Genomic DNA, 26055 nt, shown 5'->3' on the forward strand with positions numbered 1-26055 from the left:
TATGATTGATGTTTTAGATGCAGTTCAATAGTCAAGTTCGGAGAATTTGATGCCTTGAAATTGTAAAATTAAAAACTTAATAACTTAAAAGTGTGCATATTGTTACCTAATAAATTCAAATGTTGTAGTTTAAATTTTCAAAATTTAGAGATTAAAGTTTAGAATATAACTTAAAAAATAGTATATAATGTTTGTAATTTAGAATCTTACTTAAAGAACTTTGACGGGGAGATGTCTTTTGACTACCGTATGTAAAGGTACTGAGGATTTGGTTTCTTTTTGTTTGTTTGTTGTTGTGGATTGGTTTATGTATACAGCTTTCTTCAATGATTTTATATTTTATAGATGCCTGATGATGGTCCAATAAAGGATCGAAACGTCGCATGAATTTGCAATTGGTGGTTTGATTGGCACCCTATGTCCACTTTCCTGCTAATCGTCAAAGAATTAAAAAAAAAATTAGGGATGGGCTACCCTTTAAATTTAGGGGGATGAAAAATATATGTTGTTCGATTCTCAGATCTACCCGATGTGCACACAAAATTTCATGAGAATCGGTCAAGCCGTTTCGGAAGAGTTTAACTACAAACACCGCGACACGAGAATTTTATATATTAGATAATAATAATCAAAACGTACTAATACATTTACGTAATATATACTAATAATATACATAAAGTACGTTATAAAGTACACTCATGCCACATCCAGATTCACATAGACCAAAGAATCTTTAAAACATTGTTAAATATTCATTTGTATACATACTATAATATGTAACTACCCCCAAAATTTTTTCATTTTTCTAATTGTAACTGCTTCTTTTTATATTTAAATGAATAAAAAAGGGAATCAAAAATAAATAGTAGGTGTTGTTATTTTTATATATACTTGTATCACTTCAGCCTATCGCAGTCCACTGCTGGACATAGGCCTCCCCAAGTTCGCGCCACACATCCCGGTCTTCCGCAATCCTCATCCAGCCTACACCGGCAATCTTACGTAGATCGTCGGTCCATCGGGCCGGAGGACGTCCCACACTGCGTTTGGCAAGACGCGGTCTCCACTCTAGGACCCGTCTACTCCAACGGCCATCGGTCCTGCGACACAGATGACCAGCCCACTGCCACTTCAACTTGCTAATTCTGTGGGCTATGTCGGTTACTTTCGTTCTCTTGCGGATAGTCTCATTTCTAATCCTGTCTTTGAGAGAGACCCCAAGCATAACCCGTTCCATTGCACGTTGAGCGACTTTAAACTTGTGGACCAGTCCCTTCGTCAGTGTCCACGTCTCGGCTCCGTATGTTAACACAGGCAGGACGCATTGCTCGAAAACTTTTGTCTTCAAGCATTGCGGAATCTTCGAAGTGAAGACTCGATGGAGTCTGCCAAACGCCGCCCAGCCCAACCGAATCCTCCTATCGGCCTCCTTCTCGAAGTTGTTGCGGCCTAGTTGGATAGTATGGCCTAGGTAAATATAATCCTGAACAACTTCGAGAAGGGTACCATCGACCGATACCGGTATCGGTATGACTTGGTTGTTAAACATAACTTTCGTCTTATCCAAGTTCATACAGTGACCGACACGTCGGGAGGACTCGTTTAGGCCGGCCAGCATTTGGCCTAACTCATCCAGCGTCTCCGCAAAGATGACAATATCGTCGGCGAAACGAAGGTGAGAGATGAATTCACCGTTGACGTTGATGCCCCGTTCCCCCCAATCCAAGGTCTTAAAAACATCCTCTAGCGCAGTGGTAAACAGTTTCGGTGATATTACATCCCCCTGTCTTACCCCGCGCCGGAGGGAAATAGGTCTTGTTCTTTGGTCATTGACATGAACGGTCATCGTCGCCGCGTCGTACATAGATTTTAGTACCTCGATATATCGCCAGTCGATATGACATCTCCGCAGAGAGTCCAGGACAGCCCAGGTCTCGACAGAGTCGAAGGCTTTCTCGTAGTCCACAAATGCCATACACAGCGGTTGATTATATTCTTCCGTCTTTTGGATAATCTGCCGAACAGTATGGATGTGGTCCACGGTGCTGTAGCCATTTCGAAACCCAGCCTGCTCTGGTGGTTGGAATTCGTCGAGTCTTCTGGCGAGACGATTCGTAACAACCCTCGAAAACAGCTTATAGACGTGGCTCAGAAGTGAGATCGGTCTATAATTCTTTAACAGAGACTTATCGCCTCTCTTAAAGAACAGCACCACCACACTCCCGGACCACGCCTCCGGCGTGGTTCCTCGGTGGATGACGGCGTTAAATAGTCTTGCCAAGGATTTCAGGACAGGTCGCCCTGCGGCTTTAAGGAGTTCAGTGGTAACTCCGTCATCCCCCGGGGCCCTCCCGTTTTTAAGCTGCCCGAGTGCTGCACCAATCTCATCCTCTTCGAAGTCCGGGATACACTCCGAATAATGGCGCAACAATGGTGCCCGTGGATCTTCGGTGTCCCAAGTCGCAGGCTTGCGTGCGCTCGACGAGTACAGCTGTCCATAAAAATTCTCAACCTCTTCTCGGACCTGAGGGCGAGAGCAGACGGTTCTGCCATCTGCTGTTTTAAGCTTCGCAAGAAGGCTTCTCCCCAATGGTCTTTGGAAAACTTTGGACCCCCTATTATGCTCAATCAGAGTAGCAACCTCTCTCGTATATACTTGTATAGCTAACAATAATTACAATGATTATTATATCTAACGATGTAGATTTAATGCGATCTTTTACTTCTTTAACTAGTTGGGTTATCAGGCACCTTTGAACAGAATGATGAGATCACACAGCAGTATTCAAAAAAATGTAGATAAAGATATTTAAATAATTTAAAAAAATGTTTAAATTACACTTATCAGCAAAGTAAGCTTAATTTTATTGTGATCACTTTTTAGTATATTACAAATTGTTTCTCTTTGAACCTTTGATATTTTTTTTATTTTAATCTTTTATTGTAGCTAATTGTAATGTAAAACACTATCTTAAGATCTAGCCACGTTTATGCTATTTATGTATGTTATTAGTGTAGCCAAGTTTAATGCAGTTATAACCTATAATTAAAGTTACACTTAGACTTTACTGTTATTGTATGATGTACTTGAAATATGGTGCATACTTTGTTGGTGTTCTATAAATAAATAACGAATAAATAAATAAACAATATTGCTGTCATAAAAATACGTACAAACAGACAACTCTTCAGGTTTATAGTTTAAGTATAGACAGTCATGATAAGCACATCGATTTTTAATATACATTGTAAAAAACCCGTCGAGACTCGTTTGTATGATTTAAAAATAAAACAAAGTTACTTTCGTGAACATTACAACATGAGATTTCTTAAATATTTTTTTTAGTTTCATATAAAGATTTATTGATAACTACTTCGTCATCATAAATAATAACTCTAATTTTGATTATTGTACATTAATAGTGATAATTAACAAATAAAATGATTAATTTAAATTTAATAATTACGCTTGGAAACAGGACGTGAAATAAAATTTATAAATTATTTACTGCTTTTTGCCGTTTTTTTTTTTTTTGTTTTTATAAAGTTAGGTCAGCAAAAAGCTTACGGTTCACGTCATGATAAGCGGTTACCGTAGATTATAGACACCTGCATAATGTACGAAGTATTCCAAGCACGTTTTCGCCACTATGTCCATTTCTATAAGGTTGTGACACTTCCCAAGACAGACTGCTGCAGATTTTGAGCTGGATTATCCACCTGTGCCCTACCTCAGTAAAATTAGTATTATGTCTCAGTAGTATTTTCTGTGCTAGTATTAATTAGTGAATCATGTCTAGTGTTTTTTTTTACTGTTTAACCGACTTTAAAAAAGGAGGAGGTTACTCAATTCGACCGTATATATATATACTCGTATATATATTTTTTAATGTATGTTCGGGGATAACTTCGTCGTTTATGAACCGATTTTGATAATTCTTTTTTTGCTGGAAAGGAGATATCCTAAGTGTGGCACCGTGATAAGGAAACCAGGATCTGATGATGGGATCCCAGAGAAATCGAGGGAAACGCTCGAAAATACGCATAACTTTTTACTGGGTGTACCGATTTTGATGATTTTTAAATTAATCGAAAGCCGATTAAATTTCATCAAGATCTGATTACAAACTTTTGGAGTAATCTTTGATAATGCGTATTTACTTGACTATTTTTACGTTGTATTGCTTGTCGATGTCACTGACGTCGGTTTTTTTTTCGTTTGCCAGCGAACACAATTGTTATTCTTTTCTTCTTTGTGTAAAGACGTGTTTTTGCCTTTAAAACCGTTTTATATGGAAGTAAGAAATAAGTAAATATTCTTTTTATAATAAGAATGGGGACAAACGAGCAGACGAAGCTATCTGATGTTAAACGGCTACCGTCGCCCATGGACATCTGCAACATAAAAGGAGTTGCAGGCTTTAGGACAAAAATGCCTATACTCTCGACGCTTGAAAACCCTCAAATTATAGCGCTCAGCGGAAACCTCAGGAGGACCTCATTCCACAGTTTGCATGTACGCGGAAGGAATGCGCGTGAAGCTCGCACATTGGTCGCAAACCATGCATCCAAATGGTGTGGATGGAACTTAGTCGAATAAATAATATTTTTGTCGGATTTTATATTTTATTTGATATTTTTCTTGATATTCCTTTATCGTATGATATACACGTGCTACCGAATAGCAGGCTTAATGCTGCCTATAACTTCAAGCAAATGTCAGCACTTTTAAATTTTTTTTTTTTTTTTTTATGACAAATAGGCAGGCATTTGACCACAATCTCACCTGATGTTAAGTGACGATGCGGTCGAAGGTGGAGCATGCCTGCCTAATAACAGCCTATTCACTCTGGCCTTGAAGGAACCCAGATTGTATCGTTCGGGAAACACAGACGCGGGCAACGAGTTCCATTCCTTAGCTGTGCGCATCAGGAAAGTAGAGCCAAAGCGTTTTGTGCGCGTAGGTGGCATATCGATGACATAAGGATGGAACGATCGACCGCGCCTAGTGTCCCGATGGCGGAAGGTTGTTGGGGGAATTAGATCGTGTAATTCCTTCGCACACTCACCGAAATATATTTTGTAGAACACCGACAGACGAGCTACCCTACGCCGATGATCGAGACTCTGCAACTTGGTGTCTGTCAGAGTAGGGTCACCTATGAGTCTCTTAGCTCGTTTTTCCACCGAGTCCAAAGTTGCCAGTTGGTATTTGGCGGATCCATCCCAAAGATGGCAGCAATACTCCATACAAGACCGAACTTGTGCTTGGTATAGTTGAAGCAGCTGTTCTGGAGTGAAGTATCGCCTGACCTTAGAGAGAATACCTAGTTTTTTTGCTGCAGTTTTTGCTTTGGACTCGATGTGTTGCCCAAAGTTCAGATTGGACGATAGCTCTACACCGAGGAGCTGTAGGGAGTCGGTAATTTCCACAGAAACATCCCAGAAAGTCGGAGCCAGGTGTAAAGGGCTCCGTTTAGAGGAGAACACACACGCCTGTGTTTTTGTAACGTGACCAGATTGGCATCGCCCCATTCGGAGACTGCCTGGAGGGCGACGTTCAAGCGGCTGACCATATCCTCTCGACAAGACTGGATAACATCCTTACTAGCCCTTGCACTCGAAAAGTATCTTATATTTTTTATAGTTTTTAATTTACAATTGCGTAACGCATTAGAAACTTATTCTTTTTATATTTTTCTATTCACACTTTTTTCTATTCATTGTATGTTATACCTACAGCAGGAGAGTTTATCTTTCCATTCATTTGTTTATTCTGTTTCTTTGTTTGACCTCTTGATAAATTCCGTATGACAATAAGATAAATCTTTCATTGAAATTGTTCGTTTCTATATAAAATGGTTTTAAGTACAAGCGATCTAATCAAGGTTGTTTTTTATAATTTTTACTTTACTTTTTTATGATTTTAAAATATTCCATGACGATCACCACATCACATACGGTTTTTTTAAGATGTACAACTTAATAATAACGTTTTAGGTAACAGCCGATTGATACACGTGTTATGTATGTATTTTTAAATAAATAGATAATTCATACATAAATATTACACCTACGCGATGATTTATTGTCACCAATTACCCTTATATAGATGTATAAATCGCTGTAGGGCAGTGGTTAGAGCAGTAAAGAATATAATGCCCCCTCTTTTCCCGTGGGTGTCGTAAGAGTTGACTAAGGGATAACCCAGTTCCACTACTACCTTGAAACTTAAAAGCCGACCGATGGCGAGATGACCACCCTACTGCTGGCTTTGAAATACACAGGCCTAATATGGGCAGCAGCGTCTTCGGTGCGACAAAGCCAGCCCTTCGGTCACCAACCCGCTTGCCCAGCGTGGTGATTATGGGCAACATGACTTCACGCCATTTTTGGCGCGAATTTGTGGAGGCCTATATCCAGCAATGGACTGCGATAGGCAGAAGTGATAATGATGATGATGATGAGATGTATCAAGGTATATTTGAAAACTTATAATTTCGATCCTTTGAAGCGAAACCGTTGTTAGACTTTTAGTCCATCCTGATTCAACCAGTTAAAACTAGACTGAATTGGTTTGAACTGTTTCGTTCGATCGCAGTAAATTTTTTATAGACGGCTCTATGTGTATACTTATATGTGAATAAGTACAATTATACATTAGGGAGGACGACTAAGAGTGATAACGCCAAGTATAGATAAGGAAGCGTTCTCTCATACTTATTATGAGTTAAATTATCTCTGTAGGCCGGGACGTGCCTTCTTAAGATTGTATTGTTGAAGATAGGTAGGTCAACATTGAGTTGACTTTTTTATTTAGAATTTTTTATTATTATTGTTATATATATTTTTTTTGTGTAAGCGAGATCGCATATCTCGTTACAATATTACATGGTGATATCGGTCATTCTCCAATTCGGCGTTCTCTGCCTAATTACCGTGACGTTTTTTATTTTTCACTGATTTGACTTAAACACATTAAAATATGAAACAAATCAAAAATACGAATTCAATAATTATTTTGGCATGTAACAGTTAATTGTGGTTTTCTAGATAATGAGAGTTAAAAAATTTATGGGTATGGTAATTAGAAAATTTTTATATTTAATGTAACGGTAATTAGAAAATATGCTGTGTGGTTACGGCAGTAAGAATATAGCCACTCCCTCTCTTCTCGTCAGTATCGTAAGAGGCGACTAAGGGATTACACAGTTCCACTACCACCCTGGAACTTGAAAGTGCCGACCGATGGCGGGATAATCATCGAACTACTGGTTTTGAAATACACAGGCCGAAGACGGGCAGCAGCGTCTTAGGTGCAACAAAGCCAGCCCTGCGGTCTCCAACCCGCCTGCCCAGCGTAGTGACTATGGGCAAGACAAGACAAGACAAATGAGTTCACGCCACGTTTTTCTTGAAATATATTCTCTCTTGCCAGGACAAATGCGACTGATCTCATCTTGCTCTACAAAAATTTGGACGTCTTGTTTGGTTTTCTCTACAGTAGTCCCTATATTATTATTATGTAAATACTTTGGTTCTATTTCTTTATCATGACTTTGTTTTGGTTTTGGATGTAGCGTGTTTTATATTTCAGTCTTAATGCTTGCTTCCTGTACTTTTCTTTTGCTCTTCTTAGCTCTATTGTTTTGTCTCAAATATGATATTTCTTTATATGTTTTCTATACATGCCTATACAATAAGAGTGAGATTTTTTTTACGTATCGGTTTCTCGACAGTTATCTTTGAAGATGGTAAAGTTGGTGAAGTTGGTGTTGAACACAAGGAAGACGCTCGTTTCGTAATATTCACGCTTGTATCTTTATTTTCGGTCAAATGCTCATTATTGATTAATAATAAAATAACATACTTTCAGTAGAAGATGATTACAGAGCACTAGATGGACGCGGCGTTGATGTGGTTAAAGAAGGTTTAAAATTTGGTGTCTTTTTTAAGGGAACTAATTCTTTTTCAAAAGAAGTCGACTGCAGAAAAATTTCGTCTTACTGATTATCTTCTTTTTTTGATTTGGGATTTTCAGGACAATTTTGTACTCTTTTAGTGTACTTTTTAGCGCAGCGAGTATGATAAATCATTGAGATGTGGTGTGACAAAGTTTCAAGAGGATCTGTTATATTATTATCAAGCACCTCTATATCTAAGGTCACTTCTTCCTCGATTGTTTTCAATTTTTCCCTTTTCCTTTTGTCTTTTATAGTAAGTCTGAAATTTTCTCTACTTCTTTTTTGAGTCCGGCTTTTGGTGACATTTGGCAGATAGGCAGTATTTTTTTATTTTTTTTATTCTACCCTTCTTTCTTCTTTATTTTTTTTTTGATTGCTAATACAAAAAGGGGCATTTTTAATTCGTTCTCGGCATTGTCGCTTGGCAAGCCTTCTATTTTCTTTAACTTCCTCTTTCGTCTTTTTAGGTTTTCCTATCTTATAAATTAAATAATTTGATGAATGGTCAGCATATAATATAGACATATTTACGGACAATAATAATAATAATCTACGAAAACCGCGGTAAACAAGTATTACTTTTTCATACAACGGTAATTATAAACATATGGCAATTAGTATACGGTAATTAGAAAACGATAAATTTTCTTTAAAATGTTTAAAACCGACACAGTATACAAATTCTAGCTTATTACAACGTACGGAGGCCAAAGTACTGTCTCCATTTACATGATCAACTTGGGTCTATCTTAAAAATCTTGTATTAAAATAAGAACAACGGTAATTAGAAAAGTTTTTAACCAAGGCTACGGTAATTATATAGTCACGTGCTTCATTGGCGGTACATTATCATGAGAGTCATACAACTGCTGATGGACCTCGGTACACACTGAGGAAACGCGATGCGTACGGTAGTGATGTGCCAAATACTTTTATTTAGGGATGTGCACTCGAGAACAGCAGATGTTACGGTAATTAGAAGTTTCCATTGGACATACGATTACTTCATAATAATTATTTGTAGACTGGTTCTATTGAGTTGATATTTTGTTATGCGATAGACGCTGCCTAATATCGTTTAAAACGTTGAATGGATCAAAGTAAATCTATACGCTATAAAAATTACAAGCAAGTTTTAAGATTAAGTTGGTGTGCGGACACGCCACGGTAATTAGAGAACAGAGGTTTTTTGAACATAAGTTAAATTAATTTAGTCTTAATTACTTAAAACAGAAGCCAATATTTTTTTTACAGCTAGGTACGGATGCTATCTAAAATATATAAAAAAGTGCATGATTGAATATGATGATATTACGGTTTAAACAAGCCCGGACACGAAAAATTTGCTAATCGGAGAATGGCCGATATAAAATATTTTAATATTTTTAAACACATATTAACACATTTTAAACACATATTTACGATGTAAATAAAAGTTTGAATTTATTCATCTAAGAAGTCGCATTTACGAAACGATTTGAAAAATTCTATTATCTTTATCGTTAACTTAAACCTGACAAGTATGTTATGGTAAGAACCTTATTAATAGCTTTTTTATCGCATCGTATCGCATTTAGCCTTTAACGTCCCACTGCTATAGGTCTCTTTCTCCATGTAGTAGAAGGATTGGAGCTTAAGCCGAAACCTTGCTCCACTGCGGGTTGGCGTATAAGTTCCCTACAATGAGCAACGATCGCTATCAAGTATTTATGATAATAACCGGGACCGACGGCGTGCTCTCCGAGGCACTTTTTATACAAGTCTCTTTTTCATATTTTATTGATAATTCTGTTGTAGTAACTTCTCTTATTGGTTCATATTCCTAAAAAGTAGCAGTATTAAATATGTGAGTGAGTGAATCATAAAGCGTGTTCCATACTTTGTGTACTCGCCACCCCACGGCGCAGGCGCATGACGCGTGACAGGCGTGTGTCGTACAAGCCACGCGATTGGTTCAACCGGCTTGCGCATGCGCATAGCTTGTGATGTCACTATAACAAGCATTATAAGATAAAAGCGTAATTTAAACGTACTTCAATTTTGGGAGAATAGGTAATATTTTTGGCAGCTTTTATCTGTGATAACAACGTCAAGGTTTTTTATTACTAAACTTAAGTAGTTGATATATGTTAGGCATACGCCAGAACTTTTATATAAAATATGTTCACGTATAGCGCTAAACCAATTTTAATAAAATTTACAGGTTCAGCACATATGTGCTCGCTACCTGTTGTAATAACCTGTGTGTACAAAACCACCAACCGCCATATACCTAAAATTCAGTTGGAGTAATATTCTTTTCGACAAAAAATATCTTTTACAAAAGAACACGAACCGAACGAAATTTATTAGTACCTATAAATAATAATTAAGAATAAAAGGCAATGGCCCGACTAACATACTATAACGTCACTAACACTAGAAGTTTGAACTTATTAGAACTTATTTTTATACCGTGTGTGTTATTTAAGAAAGGATAATTTCATATAATATAATTATGTAACAATGTATGTGTATGTATGTATATATGTATATGTTTATATCTGAATGTATGTATATGTAAGTAAGTATTATGTATATGTAAGTAAATGTATTTGGTGTACATGTACGTTTGTGACTATGTACATATGTATGTTACATAACATTTTTGCGCCCTATCCCACACTTCTTACTTAGTCCTCTGCCCAAAGGTTGCCTGGAAGAGATCGCTGTAATAGCGATAAGGCCGCCTGTTGCAGCTGATGCAAACTTTATTTTTATATTTCATTTATTATGCTGTTAAAACCTTGTATTAGTGTGCGAAAGTGTAAATAAATAAATAAATAACAACAATAAAATGTTCATGCAATCGACGTCGCTACAGTTAAACGGTATATAATCGCTTTAAGTGTATTTGTTATAATCTCCCTACTCTGAAAATTCTTACGCGAATCTCGAACTATATTCACGAAACAAAAACTCACTTGTGGGTGTGTTTCATCATGTGTATATTTCGTGTTGTAAGATTCCTTCCATACGCCTTTCATGCTTATTTCACGCTTCTGTCCTCACCGGATTACTACGTTTTTTACATTCATGTTGTAAAAGTATACAAAGATAATATAAATTAGTAAATAAAACGGTAGACATTTAAGATGTATCGTCATAAAGGTAATAGTCAAATAACCCTGTATAAGGCGATGATCTCCATTGTTAAGATTTAATTGTATCTCTGTTTGTTTAATATTTACTTTTATAGCGTGAATATGATAAAATCGAGATATCTAACGTTAGTTTATTTTAAAATTCAAGACGTGATAAAATAAAATTGACACGAGGCTTTAATTTTTATGATTATTGAATTTGTGTGGTTTTTTCTTGTAATAATTTTCATTGATTAGAATTTTGCAAGTAAAAATTATCGATTTTCATCTCTTGTTGTTTTTCTCACTAGTGTTGAATTACGACATCAGCAAAAGAATGAATGAATTTTGAGAAATGACTAGCTCGTTAGCATAGTTTGTAGTGACCCTGCTTTCTGGTCCGGGGGTTGTGGGTTCGATTTCCGCCTCGATTTGGGGTGTGACATGTGTATTTTTTGTAAGTATTATTTATATGTATTTCTCAAAGTAACTTACTTAGAGTAGCTTATAGGAACAGATGACCGTGTGTGTATGTAAATTTTTTTTATCTTTTTCTCCCTAATCTAGTTGTTTTGTGCGGGACGAAAAAACAAATTAAGGAGAAAAAGCTGAATGTAATATAAAAATAACTGTACCAACAATATCAGTAACGATTATAATGTTAATAATACAATTAAGATATAAGATAAGCATCACGATTGGCGATTGGCGTTATATCAAACTACCCCCGTGGAAAATAATAAGAAACGGACAGTAAAAAAAACTGTACAAATTGATTACAAAAATAAAAGCGTGAAGTTTATTTAGTTTTTGTATTTAGTATTAGTGTAAACAATGACCAGCCGAAAGACTTTTAAGTAAATAAAAGATAAATACATTTATGGCCAGAATCGTACGTTACGTAGGTTTTTACTTATACGGAAATTACTGTCGCCCGTAAGCATGACGTCGCCAACGTTACCAGTATATCGGAAGTTTCAAAATGACATTTGCGGAAAGTAAAATTTATATTTTACAAGAAATAAATAAAAGACATAAAATTCACATACCAATTTTATTAAAATGTCTTTCTTTCATACGAAGCTTGTAAATTCATCTAGCTATACACCAATCTACCTTGCGTAATATATAATTATATGTATATATATTAAATAATATCATAACATTCACATAGCATTAGGTTAAATTAATTTATCGATTTCGTATTCAAATCTCGAATTGTCCTAAACAAATAAGACCGAGATTTTAGTTTATTTTAAAACAATCATTTATTCTCAGAACACATGAATTGAGAAAATGAATTAAAAGTTATTTTATTCTTAGAATATATGAATTTAAACTAATTTGCCGATTTTGTTTAAAAATTTTTAGCTGTCCGTTCCGTGAAATTTTATTTTATTACAATATTTTTAAGAAGCTGGTATAAAACGAACATTTGTTCTCAGAATATAATTAATATTAATTAAGAATTTCTATTGTATGAAGCACAATTATTATTACTTTTTATTACATGTATTATGTATTTTAATATAACTACATACTGCATTTTTCAAATTTATTTACAAACATTTTCTTTTACATTTTTTAAATGATTATACACTGAGAAAATGTTATTTAAAATTATTATAAAAATAAATGTAAGAATAATTTTAATTGTAAATATATTTTTTTGTATCCATTAATTGATTATAAATAAAATATTTATCACTTAATTATTCATTTATTGCTCGTGATATGCGAATTATTTTCTTTTCTCGATTCTGAAATATATATTTTTTAATTTTGTTTGTGAAAATTGACCTGAACAAGATTAATTTTTTTTTTATTGTCCTTATTGTACATAAAATAACAATTTTACTTAATTAAATAAATAAATATAACCTTAAGTAAGGAAGCCCATTTATAGGCTATTTTTCTCTCATACTTTTACATTTTTGCGTTTCAATAACACCAGATATTTATATCTAGGGTCATGTCAAATTAATGGAAACTAGAATACCATTATGATTACTAATTACAATAAATATTCATACTATTAATATAAACAACAATTACCATTACATATAATAACTTTCATTAAATATTTTATATGAATTTATCAATTAAGTGAATTCGTATAATTTTATCACTTAAATTATTCTTTCGCGTATCTCTTGGCGTTGATGTTGAGATTAAATGAATTAAATTAAAAAAATACAATATGTTAGTAGATTAATTAAAGTAGGTATAGATGCTACAAATGATCTTGGCGTGCCGCACTGTGTGCGTCAAGCTTGTAACTGAGTACGCACAACAACATACATTAAAAAGGAGTTTTTTATATATATAAAAGGACACCGAATATGAAAATTTTCATAATATTCCAAATCTAAATTAATACATAACAACATCAAAATATTAATTTAAGGGTTAAATGTCTGCAACGTACAATATGGCGATAAAAATACGTGCTATTCGTACGACGTCTGTCGAGTGACTGACACACAAATAAAAGCTGCACAAGTACACGCACACATATCCACGCTCGAAGATGGTTGAACTATTCATAAGTATAAAATGTTTTCATTACATTAAATTACCCTTTTAAGTGTTATATTATATATGTATATTTACAAACGCATCTTTATTTACCAGAATAATAATAGTTTTGTATTTATTTGTGACTATTTTATATGTATTTTTTTAATAATTTAAGAGTAGAACGCTCATTGTTTGAATAAATCTGAAACGAAACTTAATTAATTAAATTAAAATAGTATATTTACACGTAAAAATAAATTCAACAATAACTCAATTTTTAGACAGGAATATAAAATGAATAGATCGTCTAAGGATGACTCGTCATGCAGCTTCACACAGCATTTTCAAAGAATTTTACTACAGTATGAAGTAAAGTTGTGTATATTCATATGTATGTGCTTTATTCATGTCCTTTTTTTAAATGTTGTCTGGAAGAGATCGCTCTTTAGCGATAAGACCGCCTTTTGTACATTTCTTTTTTTTGTTATTTTTTCTTGCATATTTAATGTTAAACGTATTGTATCTGGTTGTACAATAAAGCATATTTGTATTGTATTGTATTTTTGTTACTAAAATACTGCTTGTGATAAAATAAACGTTTCACTTCATACGCTTGTGTTACACAAAATATTATAAAACCTGGTATAATAAAGATGCGATTCCATCTACTAAAACATCCAAGCACATTCAATTATGTTAACATTACGATCTTTCAGTCAACCTTCGCAAGTTGGAAGACTAACGAAAATCACATCACTAATCAATAAACACGACTAACTCTACGATCATTATTAAGCCATATTTTGACTGGGCGTTTAGGTGTACAGTTAGTCAAATTTAAGGAACATGCGTACGTATACCATGACACGCACACATTTACAGCGTAATAAGCGTATTATACGCTTATAGCATGTACGAGTGGCGTAGGACATTTACAGCGTTAGTAGATTAAACTTAGTTTTATGTGCATGTGTGTGCAACGCACACATATGAAAATGAAGATGTAGGCTACAGATATGTACTGTGCATTTCAATGTAGGCGTATTTTAAAAGATGTTCAACACACCTACATATACATATATTAACCAAAACACTCAATGTGTGCGTGCTTCATCCGTATGTAATTGCATTTTAGTGTATGTATAGTGTACAATTTTACGAAGTGTTTTTAGCTGTTGATACCAGTGTCAAAAGCCACTATAAAGACAACGTCACCAGCGTGGAAGCAATATACTAGGGCCTAATGTAAATTGTTAGCCTCTTTAGGACTAAATCTCACTGTTTCTCCTAAGAGTGTCTACTAGCGAGATCGTAGGTACCTCCACTAAGAACGTCATAAATGTGGATACTGATGTTAAGCTCACACGCGTATATATTATGAAGAATGTAAAAATGTGCATGAGCTGTAGCTACAGGTGTTCCAGTAAGCATGTATCCTATGACATGTACTCGAAAACGCACAGTCTGTACATGGCCTTACATTTTTTATATTAAACGATTTTACGGTTACAAAATGGACACAACCGATTTAAAACTATCCTTTTTATATTTAATATTTTCTAAATATCTATTTCAATATCAAAACGACACGTATATTTCTAATTGAGTATATTATAATGTATAAACCAAGAGCCAACTAATGTTTTGATTATTATAAAAAAAAAGTAATCGTCTATTTTTTTTTTCATAAAGGACTTCTTGAATCGAGTAATGGAACTGACTTAGTTATCAAGACTCGATCCATTGTGGGCTCTTGGTCCACGTTAAGAAAATAATGGACTTATTTTCGGCCAGTATTGTTTTGTTCTTTTTTTAAAATAATGTATTGATTAATTGTTTCGGTGTTCAAATTTCGTTTCATATAAGTATTACCGAATTTACAACAAATGCTATTGTTACTAATAATAGTTTCGCATTTTGAATATCTTATGAATAAAAATATCTTAACGGATTTACAACGTCAATTTTTTTTTCATTTTTTTTTCTTTCACAGACCAAAAATCAAGCACTTGATAAAATACAACAAGCCTTACAAACTTGTTTAAAATATTTTTATTCAGTTTTATCATAATTTTATTATGTCTGTTAACAAATATATATATTTAAAACATTTATCAACTATATTCATTTAAATTATGAATATTTTAAATAAAACGGTCTCGACGGTCCGTTTACATCCACAGACAAACAATATTTACAGACCGCTCATACAGCCCGATATGTGGCTCTTTAAAATCATCGTACAAACATCAAGCGACAATTCTTATAGCGTTAATAAACAAACATATAAATAATCATGCAACAGCTTCATTAGCTAGCGAATCTACATTTAAATCCAAAGTTTTTCTCCATACTTTGATGTTATTTCATGTCAAGAGACACGTCTCATCACATCCGCTACAAAATTAGCGAGCCAGCGTTTCAATTTCAATAATAAATTAAAATACAGATAAACGACACGATTGAATAAATTGAAAAAATCACGGTAGTTATAAAAGGTGCACTTCCACGAAGGCCGTTCGTATTTCATGTCATGCAACAAAAAAATTCGTTGGGAGATTAGGCGTTTGTTCCACACAGATTCAGTATTAACACTCCCCCCACAAGCGTATAAAACAACACTTTCGAATTGAGTTTACACTGACTCATCTAAATAAGAGTTTCTTTCCCTCCGAGCTTTGTTAGTTCCGTATATGGACACTGTCGCGGCGGGGGACGATCTCTCTTGGGTTTTTGCTCTGCATACTAGTTTTTCGAAGTCAATATTGTTACAAACTCTGAAAACATCAAAAGAACATTTTGAATATCATAGAAATATTTCGTATCAAAAATGGTTAGGCGAGTTGCTTGTGTGGTGTTCTGAGCTAACACAGGCGCTTGCATAGTGCCTAAATATTGGAGAACTCAGAATGAAGAACTAACATGGTACGCATGGTCTTATGTCTCAAATAATGAACAAATGAACATTTAAAAGTTGTCTTTGGAAACAATTTCAGCATCAAAATACTGTATGCCGTCACTGCGTAATTCTGTAAAGCCCCAAAGCACACATTACTAGTGGGTCGACCGTTAAAAATTTGAATTAAAGAAGATCAAACAATTATGAAAATAAAGAACCTTTTTTAAAATGTTTGAATTTGACTAAAGACTAACAATCAATAAAAGAGTATATTATGCGTGGGTGTGTGTGTCAAATATGTGGTAGTGTGTGTAATGTTTTTTTTATTGATTCAATATATTTTCATGAATAATTAAAAAAAATAGCATTCTGCACTCTTTCCCCATATAAACTATAAGTGTACGAAATTTCCTAGTCCTCCATCCGCGCAATTTTCGTAAAAAGGGGTTTGCTTCACGTTTCATTTTCGTAAACAAAGTTTTTGCTTCACGTAATTAATATATAGATTATGCCCATTAAAAAGATCTTAATTTTAATTGTCAGTGTTCATGAGACATCATGCCATTTTCTTTTCTTACTTCTGGTACTATTTTAGATAACTTACCATCGTAATTGACCATGCCATCTCCATCGAGGTCAGCCTCACGGATCATATCATCTACTTCTTCTTCGCTAAGTCTCTCTCCAAGATTGGTCATGACGTGTCTAAGTTCAACTGAAGATATTAATCCATCGTTGTTCTTGTCGAATACCCTGCAAATATTCATTCATATATGTTTTAGTAAATATTATGCTATGACTTTACTAACTTCACTGATATTCACGGAACGGCGACACAATGTAAACAATGGCATCTTTATCCAGTCGATATTCAATGCATTCTTTTCAAATTGTTTTCATCCAGCTTTCTGATAGCAACTGCCGAGACTTTGATCTCCGTTGCCTCTTACAGTATCCGCGTTTTCTGCTACCTGTAACTTGTGTACTTTTTTGAAATAGGTATTTTCTGAATAAGTGAACTTCCACCGATAGATATCTCGTCTCACCAAGCGCCAGATTACCTCTTGTAAAAAATTTGGGTTATGATATTATTTATGTTTCATTCTACTAGAACTCAAGGAAATATATTTAAATCATGTTTTTTCTATATATGTCAAAGATTGGACATGAAAATATGATAATATAAATAAAGAAAATAGATAAAGTATAAAATAGAGATTTTATTTATACCTGAAAGCTTCCCTCAGCTCATCTTCGCCGTCTGCTCCGCGCATCTTTTTAGACATCATCTGCAGGAATTCATTGAACTCGATAGTTCCATTACCGTCTTGATCCACTTCTTTCACCATATCTCGGAGTTCAGTCTCTGAAAATATTTTTTATAAAATTTTAAGTTGTTCTAAAATATACTATTTATAATATTTATAAAAGTTATACGTTAAATCTTGATACACAAAGACTAATTAAAAATAATTACATTTTGAAATGAAAATATTTATGTAATAATACCAATATTTATAAACAATTTATTATCATACTGATAGTTACAATTTAACACATATAGAGAACAATGGTAGAACATATTTTACATAACCACCTAAGATAACAGGGGCAGCTGGCTCAGCTGCTTGCGTGATAGGACCGGAGTCTTTTTTTTTTGTTGAAAATGTTCGGAATCATTATTGGTATTCAAGAAGCTGTAGATTTTTAATTTTGACAAGAGTAGCTCTGGGTGCAGACAGTCAACAGTACTCTGATTGAAAGTCTAAATAGGCACAAAAATTCTTAATAGTCTTAGATAAAGGTTAATAATGTATCAAATAACGCCATCTATCGGAAAGCAATATTAAGTCGCGAGTGAATAGGTTACTTCTAGGTAAGCGTGCTCCATCTTAGACCGCATTTTCACTTATCATCAGGTGAAATAGCGGTCAAACGCCAGCCTATCTATGCATAAAAAAAAAAAAAAAAAAATATTATTAAAAAACGTCGATGGCGTTACAAGAAACTTAACGAGGTCATATATTCAGTAGATTTTAATCATCATATATTTTTTTTCATACCTTATATGAAAATCGATTCTTAAGTACCTAGTAAGCTCCGACAATAAGTACAAACAAAACAAAACCAATAAATTAAAATAAATAAAGAGAAATACAGAGAAACGAAAAAACAAACAAGCAGTAGATGAGTCATTCAAATCACTTTACTACAGTGTTTCCAACTTTATTTTTCAGAAGATCGTACCATATACTAGAAAAGATCGTATTTTGGTAACATTTCAAGGAAAAAAATGATACGTAATAAAATTTCAATAAAACAACGAAAATAATTTTTAAGGGGAAATTCATTTTATTTTATCATTAATTTTGAATCAATATTTATCATTTAAGGAACATGAATCAACATTTAAAATTAATAATTTATATATTTTTAGTTAAGAGAAAAGTTACATAGGTATATTCTAAAACATTGGAATTGAGAACCTCCTTTTTGAAGTCTGTTAAAAATAAACTTCAAATTTAAAAACAAACTTATATTTTACTTATTAACTAACAAAAATGAAACTAATTAACAATGTAATGGACTTAACAAAAATTGGTATTACTTATATGTATATATACATATTTTGTCACTAGTCACAGTCACTATCAGAGTCATTAGGCGCAGCAGCAGATGCAGGAGTGGAAGTATTTATTCTTTTTTACATAGCTAAATTCAATTTGCGTAACATTTCGTCAGATTGCTTGAAGTCGATACATGATCCAGCATCCTTAATATGTTGTGCAGTCAACAAAGTTCACCTACCCCACCCCAGCCTGCAAAATAATGATATTTGTAATAAAAAAATACTAATCGATAGATTTTCAATAGCTCAATTTAACTACGTTGTCCTTTGAAATTGCTCACCTTAAATTATTTGTTGTTTTTTTTTTATAATATCATAAATTAATTTAAATTGTCATCTATTTTTTCTTCGTTATGATGATGAGTATAAGATTTGAAAAAATCGTATATTTTGCGTACGATTTCGATTACTCGATCCTACATCGTACAAGAGACAAAAAGGTCGTTTAAATACGATTTAAAGCGTACGGTTGGCAACACTGATTTACTATCACTGTTAGACTACCTAACACGATTACGATCATTCACTCGGAAGTTTTATAAAATTATTTTAGTTTTTAGAAACACCACACAGCTGATACAATACAACGCCACACTTGTACTGTGAAAGTTTATACTTTGTTTGAGTTAATCAGCGATTTAGATTGGTTTAATCAATTTTTATGCAGCACAATACTGTTCCAACATCTTAGCAGACCTGCGGGCGCGGAAGGAGTCTATATCTGTCATGTATCACCTGTCAAAGAATTCCCTTTGACATGATGTCCTATATATTATTCAAAACATATTTATCAAAAGACATATCAAAAACTACGTTACGATTTTATCTTGGTTAAATTTGAAGCAGAATCTGAATTTTCGCCAATAAACAAGACATCCGTTAGAAAATTAATTATTTTGGACTTTTGTGGTGCACTAAAAAACTATACATTTTCTTACATGTAGTATTTAATGCCTTTTAATATTATATTTGTATTAACGTAAGCCATGTGTCTATTATCTATGAACATATTTCATTATACTCCTAGTCATACATTTCATAGTCTTTAGTGGGTAGTTAGAAAATGTTTATAACATTAAAAGCTCATCAATAAAAACAATAAAAATAAATATACAATGAATTTAGCATTTCATTCTTATTTCTAAGATTATGCCAATACAACAATAAAACAAGTTTTAGTTGAAATACAAAATATTCAAAATGGATACACTTTGACCTAGTCATACATAAAAACGTGGAACAATACCCGGGTACCCTCCCATTTAGCAAGATCCGTGTAAAATACAGGACCATAAATACAGGAGATCCGGACAGGTGGACATTTAATTTCGTAGCTACCTTATAAATGAGATATGATTCTAAGTTATGCTATTTTGGTAAAACCTGCATAAGTGGTAAATAAAACGTTAATTTGGAGTGAAAATATTGAATGTAGAAGTAAAAAAAAAAATACAACCACTTTGTGATGTAACCAGAACTTTAAAAAATATTAAATTCTAAAATACATACCTACCTACATTATATTTATTTTTACTTGTAATAAAATAATAGCAGTAAGCATTTATTCAAAGAAATTGCTATTTTTTTTTAAATCAAGATATGATTGAATTCGAACGGATGAAGTAACAGTGGTGGTAAGTTGATAAAAATTCATGAAAATCCATTTATACTGAGCCGCAAATTGAAACGTCTACCCACTGTTATCATTTATTCATTGCTGTTCGTCCAAATATCTCGATTGGTGAGAACGAGAAGTTAGATGGAAATGACATGTACGTAATAGTATCTATGTAGAGAGTATACCGGGCAAGTTTCATGAGTTTCGTGCACCTATAATTTAATAAATTTAATTTAAATAAAAATACACAATAAACCCATATTCGATTGGAACTTACGACAAGGAGCAAAGAGTTTGGTTATTGCAAACAGTGGCAATAGGCTCTTAAGGTATTAAGAGATTGACACATTAATATATTTATATTATACTATACTTGTTTATATTAAATAATAACTTACTTATGTAATTCAATGATTTATAAGCCAGGTTTAAATCTATAAAAATATAATAAACAAAACGAAATTTTCTCCAAAATATCTGCCGTGAGATTCTAAGATTATGTAGATTACGCCGGTTTCAATGTAATGCATAATGTTACAGAAGGATCTCTAATTTTTGAACTAGGGCTGTACACTTCAATAATTTATACCTACTCAACTCAAAGAGCTAACGGTGTTAATACTTTTACTATAGTATTTATATTTTATCACCTTATAAAGTTTTAATTTAGTTAAAATTAGAAATCGTTTGTCTAAATTCTCATCTTAATACCTTTGTGAAATATGGTGTCATCAAATCACTAAAATGTATCTTCGCATATAACATACGAATGACTGCACCAAATTGTATTTTAAAAAAAATGTGTTCGTTATTTTCAAGAGAAGGTTTGCTTTAAAAAAAATCAATGTATATACGAAAAAAATATGTCGGTACGAAATTCACTGAAACAACTGGCATAGACTTAAGTGTTAGTCATTTGTCATATTTAGTTTAGAATATTTTTTATGGTCTAGGATCCGAACCTAAGTCGATCTTTACCAAGCTGAAGAATGAAACATACTTTATAACAAATTTAGTATATTAAATAATATATTAAAAATTGGTTTCCTGAAAAAATTCTGGTCTAACTATTTTTACCTGACTTAATGAATTTTCTATAATTAGTAATTTTTCTATTGTAATGTATTTAGTTAAACTATAAGCCATTGTATTCTGTATAAATAACGTATTTTTTGTATTTAGATATAAGAAAAATTAGTTAAGTAGTAGGAAAGGTCGATTTTTGATATGATATTAAAAAATGTTTAGAATTTCTTAATGTGTGGGTAACACAAAAATAAAATCAAACAAATTAAAAATAGCATGGTGTCGTCTCCTGTCAAAGATTTTCATTGTTATATGAAACTTTGAATAGTTACGAGTTTCTGTAAAGAACTCACTATAGACGGCGCCACGGTTCGCTTAAACCGAATATAAAATCATCATACCAAAAATTTCGAATTAACGGGTACATCGTTCCATAGCTTAATTCGCTAGTGCACCGACACGGTCAGTCGGAGATCCAGGTTCGATCCCCGCTGGAACGGTCGAATTTGGATATGATATTAAAAATGTTTATAATAAAAATTACTATATCCGTTAGAATATTTAGCAAGATTATCGTAGTTAATATTTAAGTACGTATATGTAAAAGAATTAGCCGTTACATAATACATCTTTTCAAGCTAGCACAAGACACTGCAACATATGACACGTTATGAACTTTTAAAGATATGAAAAGAGGCACAGGTGTTAAAGTTACCTGCCCTAATATTAGCTGACGTTCATATACTTAAGTGTGATGTAAATCTAATAAATTATGAACATGCTGGGCCTATGAATTCGTATGAATTATTTGCAATTAAAAATATGGATTACTTAGTAACACTGTAATTGTCATTTATGAAAACAGACAACTACGGTACCATTATCAGCATTAATATTAATAATTATGCAGATATATTTATTTTGTTACAGTTTTCAAGCAATTTTTTTCGTGATACTTTCGCAGACAGGCTACTTTTACGGTATATATTTAGTTTCAAATTTTTTACACAAAACATAGAAACAGAAATAACTACTATGGTTTTATGCCTATATTTATTCGTATTTGTATAGATTAGGTGACTTGAGCGATTTTACTCACGTTATAGTTGATGGTTACCACTACAATTTAAGGAGTTGTAATACGATGTTTTATCGCCTAAAGTTCGTTTTTGTAAACGCCTTTCTGACAATCAGCTTCTCTTTAACCAGTCGATTCTAAAGTATTTACAATCAAACAAAGATCTTAATTTTTATATATTACTAGCTGACCCGTGCCCACTTCGTTGGGCGTTAATTATTATTTTTGATGCAAATATATAGTAAAATTTTTATTTCACTCGCATTTCTTCGACTTTATTTACATATACTATTATTTTTCACTGAAGTTTTCGGTCAATAACAATAAAATATAGCCTATACCACTCCATTTTTAATTAAGGACATGATTTATACCATAACTATCTGTAAATATTTAGTTGTTAAATTGTAGATTGTAAAAAAAAATATATTTATATATCTAACAGATCGTTCATATTAAATGAAATCTACAGCTTTTATATTTATCAAATTTATATCATTTGAACTTTTATCCATCTGGCGAATTGAAAAAGGTCGCGATGAGAAGTGACCCCCGTATAATCCCTGGAACGCTTCAATTAAGATGAAATCACGGAAATAAATCTTCTTATGGAGATTGATTTACTTTTACATTTTTTGCGTTTTTTATTCAAAAATATTTTTACTATAGAGAGAGCGTATTCTGCGTGGTTTTTAATTCTATTTATAATAAATAAGTACATTATGTTTATTTGATAAATTAATAAATAAATAATAAATAATGATAATATGATATTTTCTTTAATGTATTTTTTAATTGTACAATAAATAAATAAATTGTGATAGTACTGACTGAATTAATTGATTTGTTGTCGCTATTGGCAACCACGATTTCCGTTCCAGAGCTCTGGGTTCGATTAGAAGCAGACGAAACAATGTGTATGTTAAACGCTGCGTTATACTTCAGCTTGTAATATTTTCTTTCCCCATGTAAGAGAAGGATCAGAGCTTAATTAACCGCGATGGTTAAAATGCAGGTTGGCGGATATATTCCCTACTATGAATAACGATCGCTATCATGTGTACATGATAACAACCGACTTCTTAACGTGCTCTCCGAAGCACGGTGGGGAGATCCACAAGGACTGCACAAACACGCAGACCACGGTAAACGTCTATATGACCAATACAAATGTTCGCAACCATCAGCGCAACAGACATAAACCATTGCTGTGACCATTGCGTATGTATATTAAACATATTTAATTTAATAATTTACTGTTAGAATACTACGGAATTCTGACATAGTTTAGTAGTAATTTCTTATTATTTGTATTATTATACAACAAGAGATAAAATTATAATATTTGATTAATTTAAACAGAAAGAAATTTAACAATGACTATTGTTGCGTTAACTGTCATGGATTCAATTCTCACTCATGAGAAATATTTATATTATGGTCACCGCGAACTGGCAGTCTAAGCACTAGCTTGATTTAAAAAAAAAACTTTTTTTTAGCGAACAAAACAAAATGCTAGAACAACAAACAACCGCCTGTCGAGCGTTGAAACGAAACTCATACCGAGGGAATTTTAAAATTAATTATAAATAGATGACAATCTTAAATGACAGTGTTGATCGCCAACTATTTCGTATCATATCTGGCCGAAACTCCCGGATATTAATGTTGTTTGTGACTCACAAATAATATTAATCAAAGTTAATTAGATATGGGACTATTTATATTAGGGACAAGATATATATAGAAAATTACGAGTATCATATATATTAATACACTAAAGCTACCCTTTTTAGAAAAAAACCTCACAATTACTCCACATAAATTATATATCATTTTATTGATGATTGTTTGCTCTACCGGTACCCACAACTAAAAAAAATATTATTGCTTCTGTTTTTATAAATTAATTGATTTCAAATCAACTCACGTATAAATACTTTTTGTAATTCTGTAAAGTTATAAAAATTATACTTATTTAGTGCGAATTATTCGCACGGGTATAGCTAGTATTACATGAATGAATAGCTAACGCAGTAAACTTTGTACGACCCGTTTTTATTTTTTGTAGACACTATATCAATTTTTTTTAATTTTCTGTAATACAAACCTTGTCCTGATAATAACGTTCTTAAGTTACACGCGTACAATAGGTATTTAAGTATAACCGATTTCCTATATTTAGAAAACGATTCGTTTTCCTAAGAGTTCATTAAATTTCGAACATGTCGTATTCGGAATTTAACGGTTCCTTACCCGTTAGGAAAACGTATCGTTTTCTGATAGTGACCGGGCATAAAACATATCTGACATCGTGTAATATTTTTTAATAGTGCCTGAAGTACTTTGAGGTGGCGTAAAATTGAGACTGTCAAACTGAAAACGACAGAGTAAATGATGTTTTAAAAGTAGATTGTTTTTTACACAAACTAGTTGCGATGGCAAGTATATATTTTTTTTCTTTTTTTTTTAATTTATAACTTCGTGTTAAAAGTACAAATATTAACGAAATTTATAACAACAAATTTAATATTAAATTAATATAAATAACTATAGTTAAATTATCTATACTTATATCTTAAAGTTTTAATAATTCTCTTTGTTCATCCCTTTATACGGCTAATACGATATTTAAGATTTAGATAATAACTAGCGTCCCGCCGCGGCTTCGCGCGGGTAAAAAGCTGATACTAACAGATACTACAGAATGTCTATATATACAACGTTCACACCTTTATTGTCATTAAATATACAAACATATTTTCTTTAGATGTTACTCTTGAATTGATAAATTATGCTTTTAGTCTAAACCTATCCTACCTAATGTACTTACTATAAATTCAGTTTAAAAATTAACCTTAATACCGACTTTAGTCGGTACCGCAAAGTACGAACATACAATTTCGAAAAAATTGTCGCGCCGTACTTCTGGCCCGTACCGCCGCAACCGTTATGTCCCTACATTTTAATGTGTAATATCTTCGAAAATATCCATTTAAATTACATGCTGTAAAGGGCTATATTGATCTGTATTAAATGCACAATACAATTATGGTACTTAATTGGGTAAGGATTAATCCTTCCAGTATTAGTGCTGTGTTGCTTAAAATCGCTTCATAAAGAAGCCATTATTTCTCGTAAAAAGTAAAGGATACAAAATGGTTATTGTGGGTTATCCCTAAGAGATAGACATATACAC

At 32.8% G+C, this 26055-nt stretch overlaps 1 protein-coding gene across 3 annotated transcripts in view; it reads right to left on the minus strand.

The window, feature by feature from the left end:
- Nucleotides 1-15552: 15552 nt before the first annotated feature.
- The window catches only part of LOC123656696 (calmodulin-A-like), a 64956-nt gene continuing 54453 nt past the window's right edge, over nt 15553-26055 (minus strand). For all 3 annotated transcript variants that reach the window (XM_045592357.1, XM_045592355.1, XM_045592358.1), the window contains 3 exons: nt 17736-17871; nt 17110-17258; nt 15553-16383 (listed from right to left, as the gene is read on the minus strand). In XM_045592357.1, coding sequence (XP_045448313.1) covers nt 16352-16383; nt 17110-17258; nt 17736-17871 — 317 coding nt within the window. In that variant the 3' untranslated portion in view covers nt 15553-16351. The remainder of the gene's footprint in view (nt 16384-17109; nt 17259-17735; nt 17872-26055) is intronic.

The sequence above is a fragment of the Melitaea cinxia genome, chromosome 9, assembly GCF_905220565.1.
Source record: "Melitaea cinxia chromosome 9, ilMelCinx1.1, whole genome shotgun sequence".
Classification (NCBI taxonomy): domain Eukaryota; kingdom Metazoa; phylum Arthropoda; class Insecta; order Lepidoptera; family Nymphalidae; genus Melitaea; species Melitaea cinxia.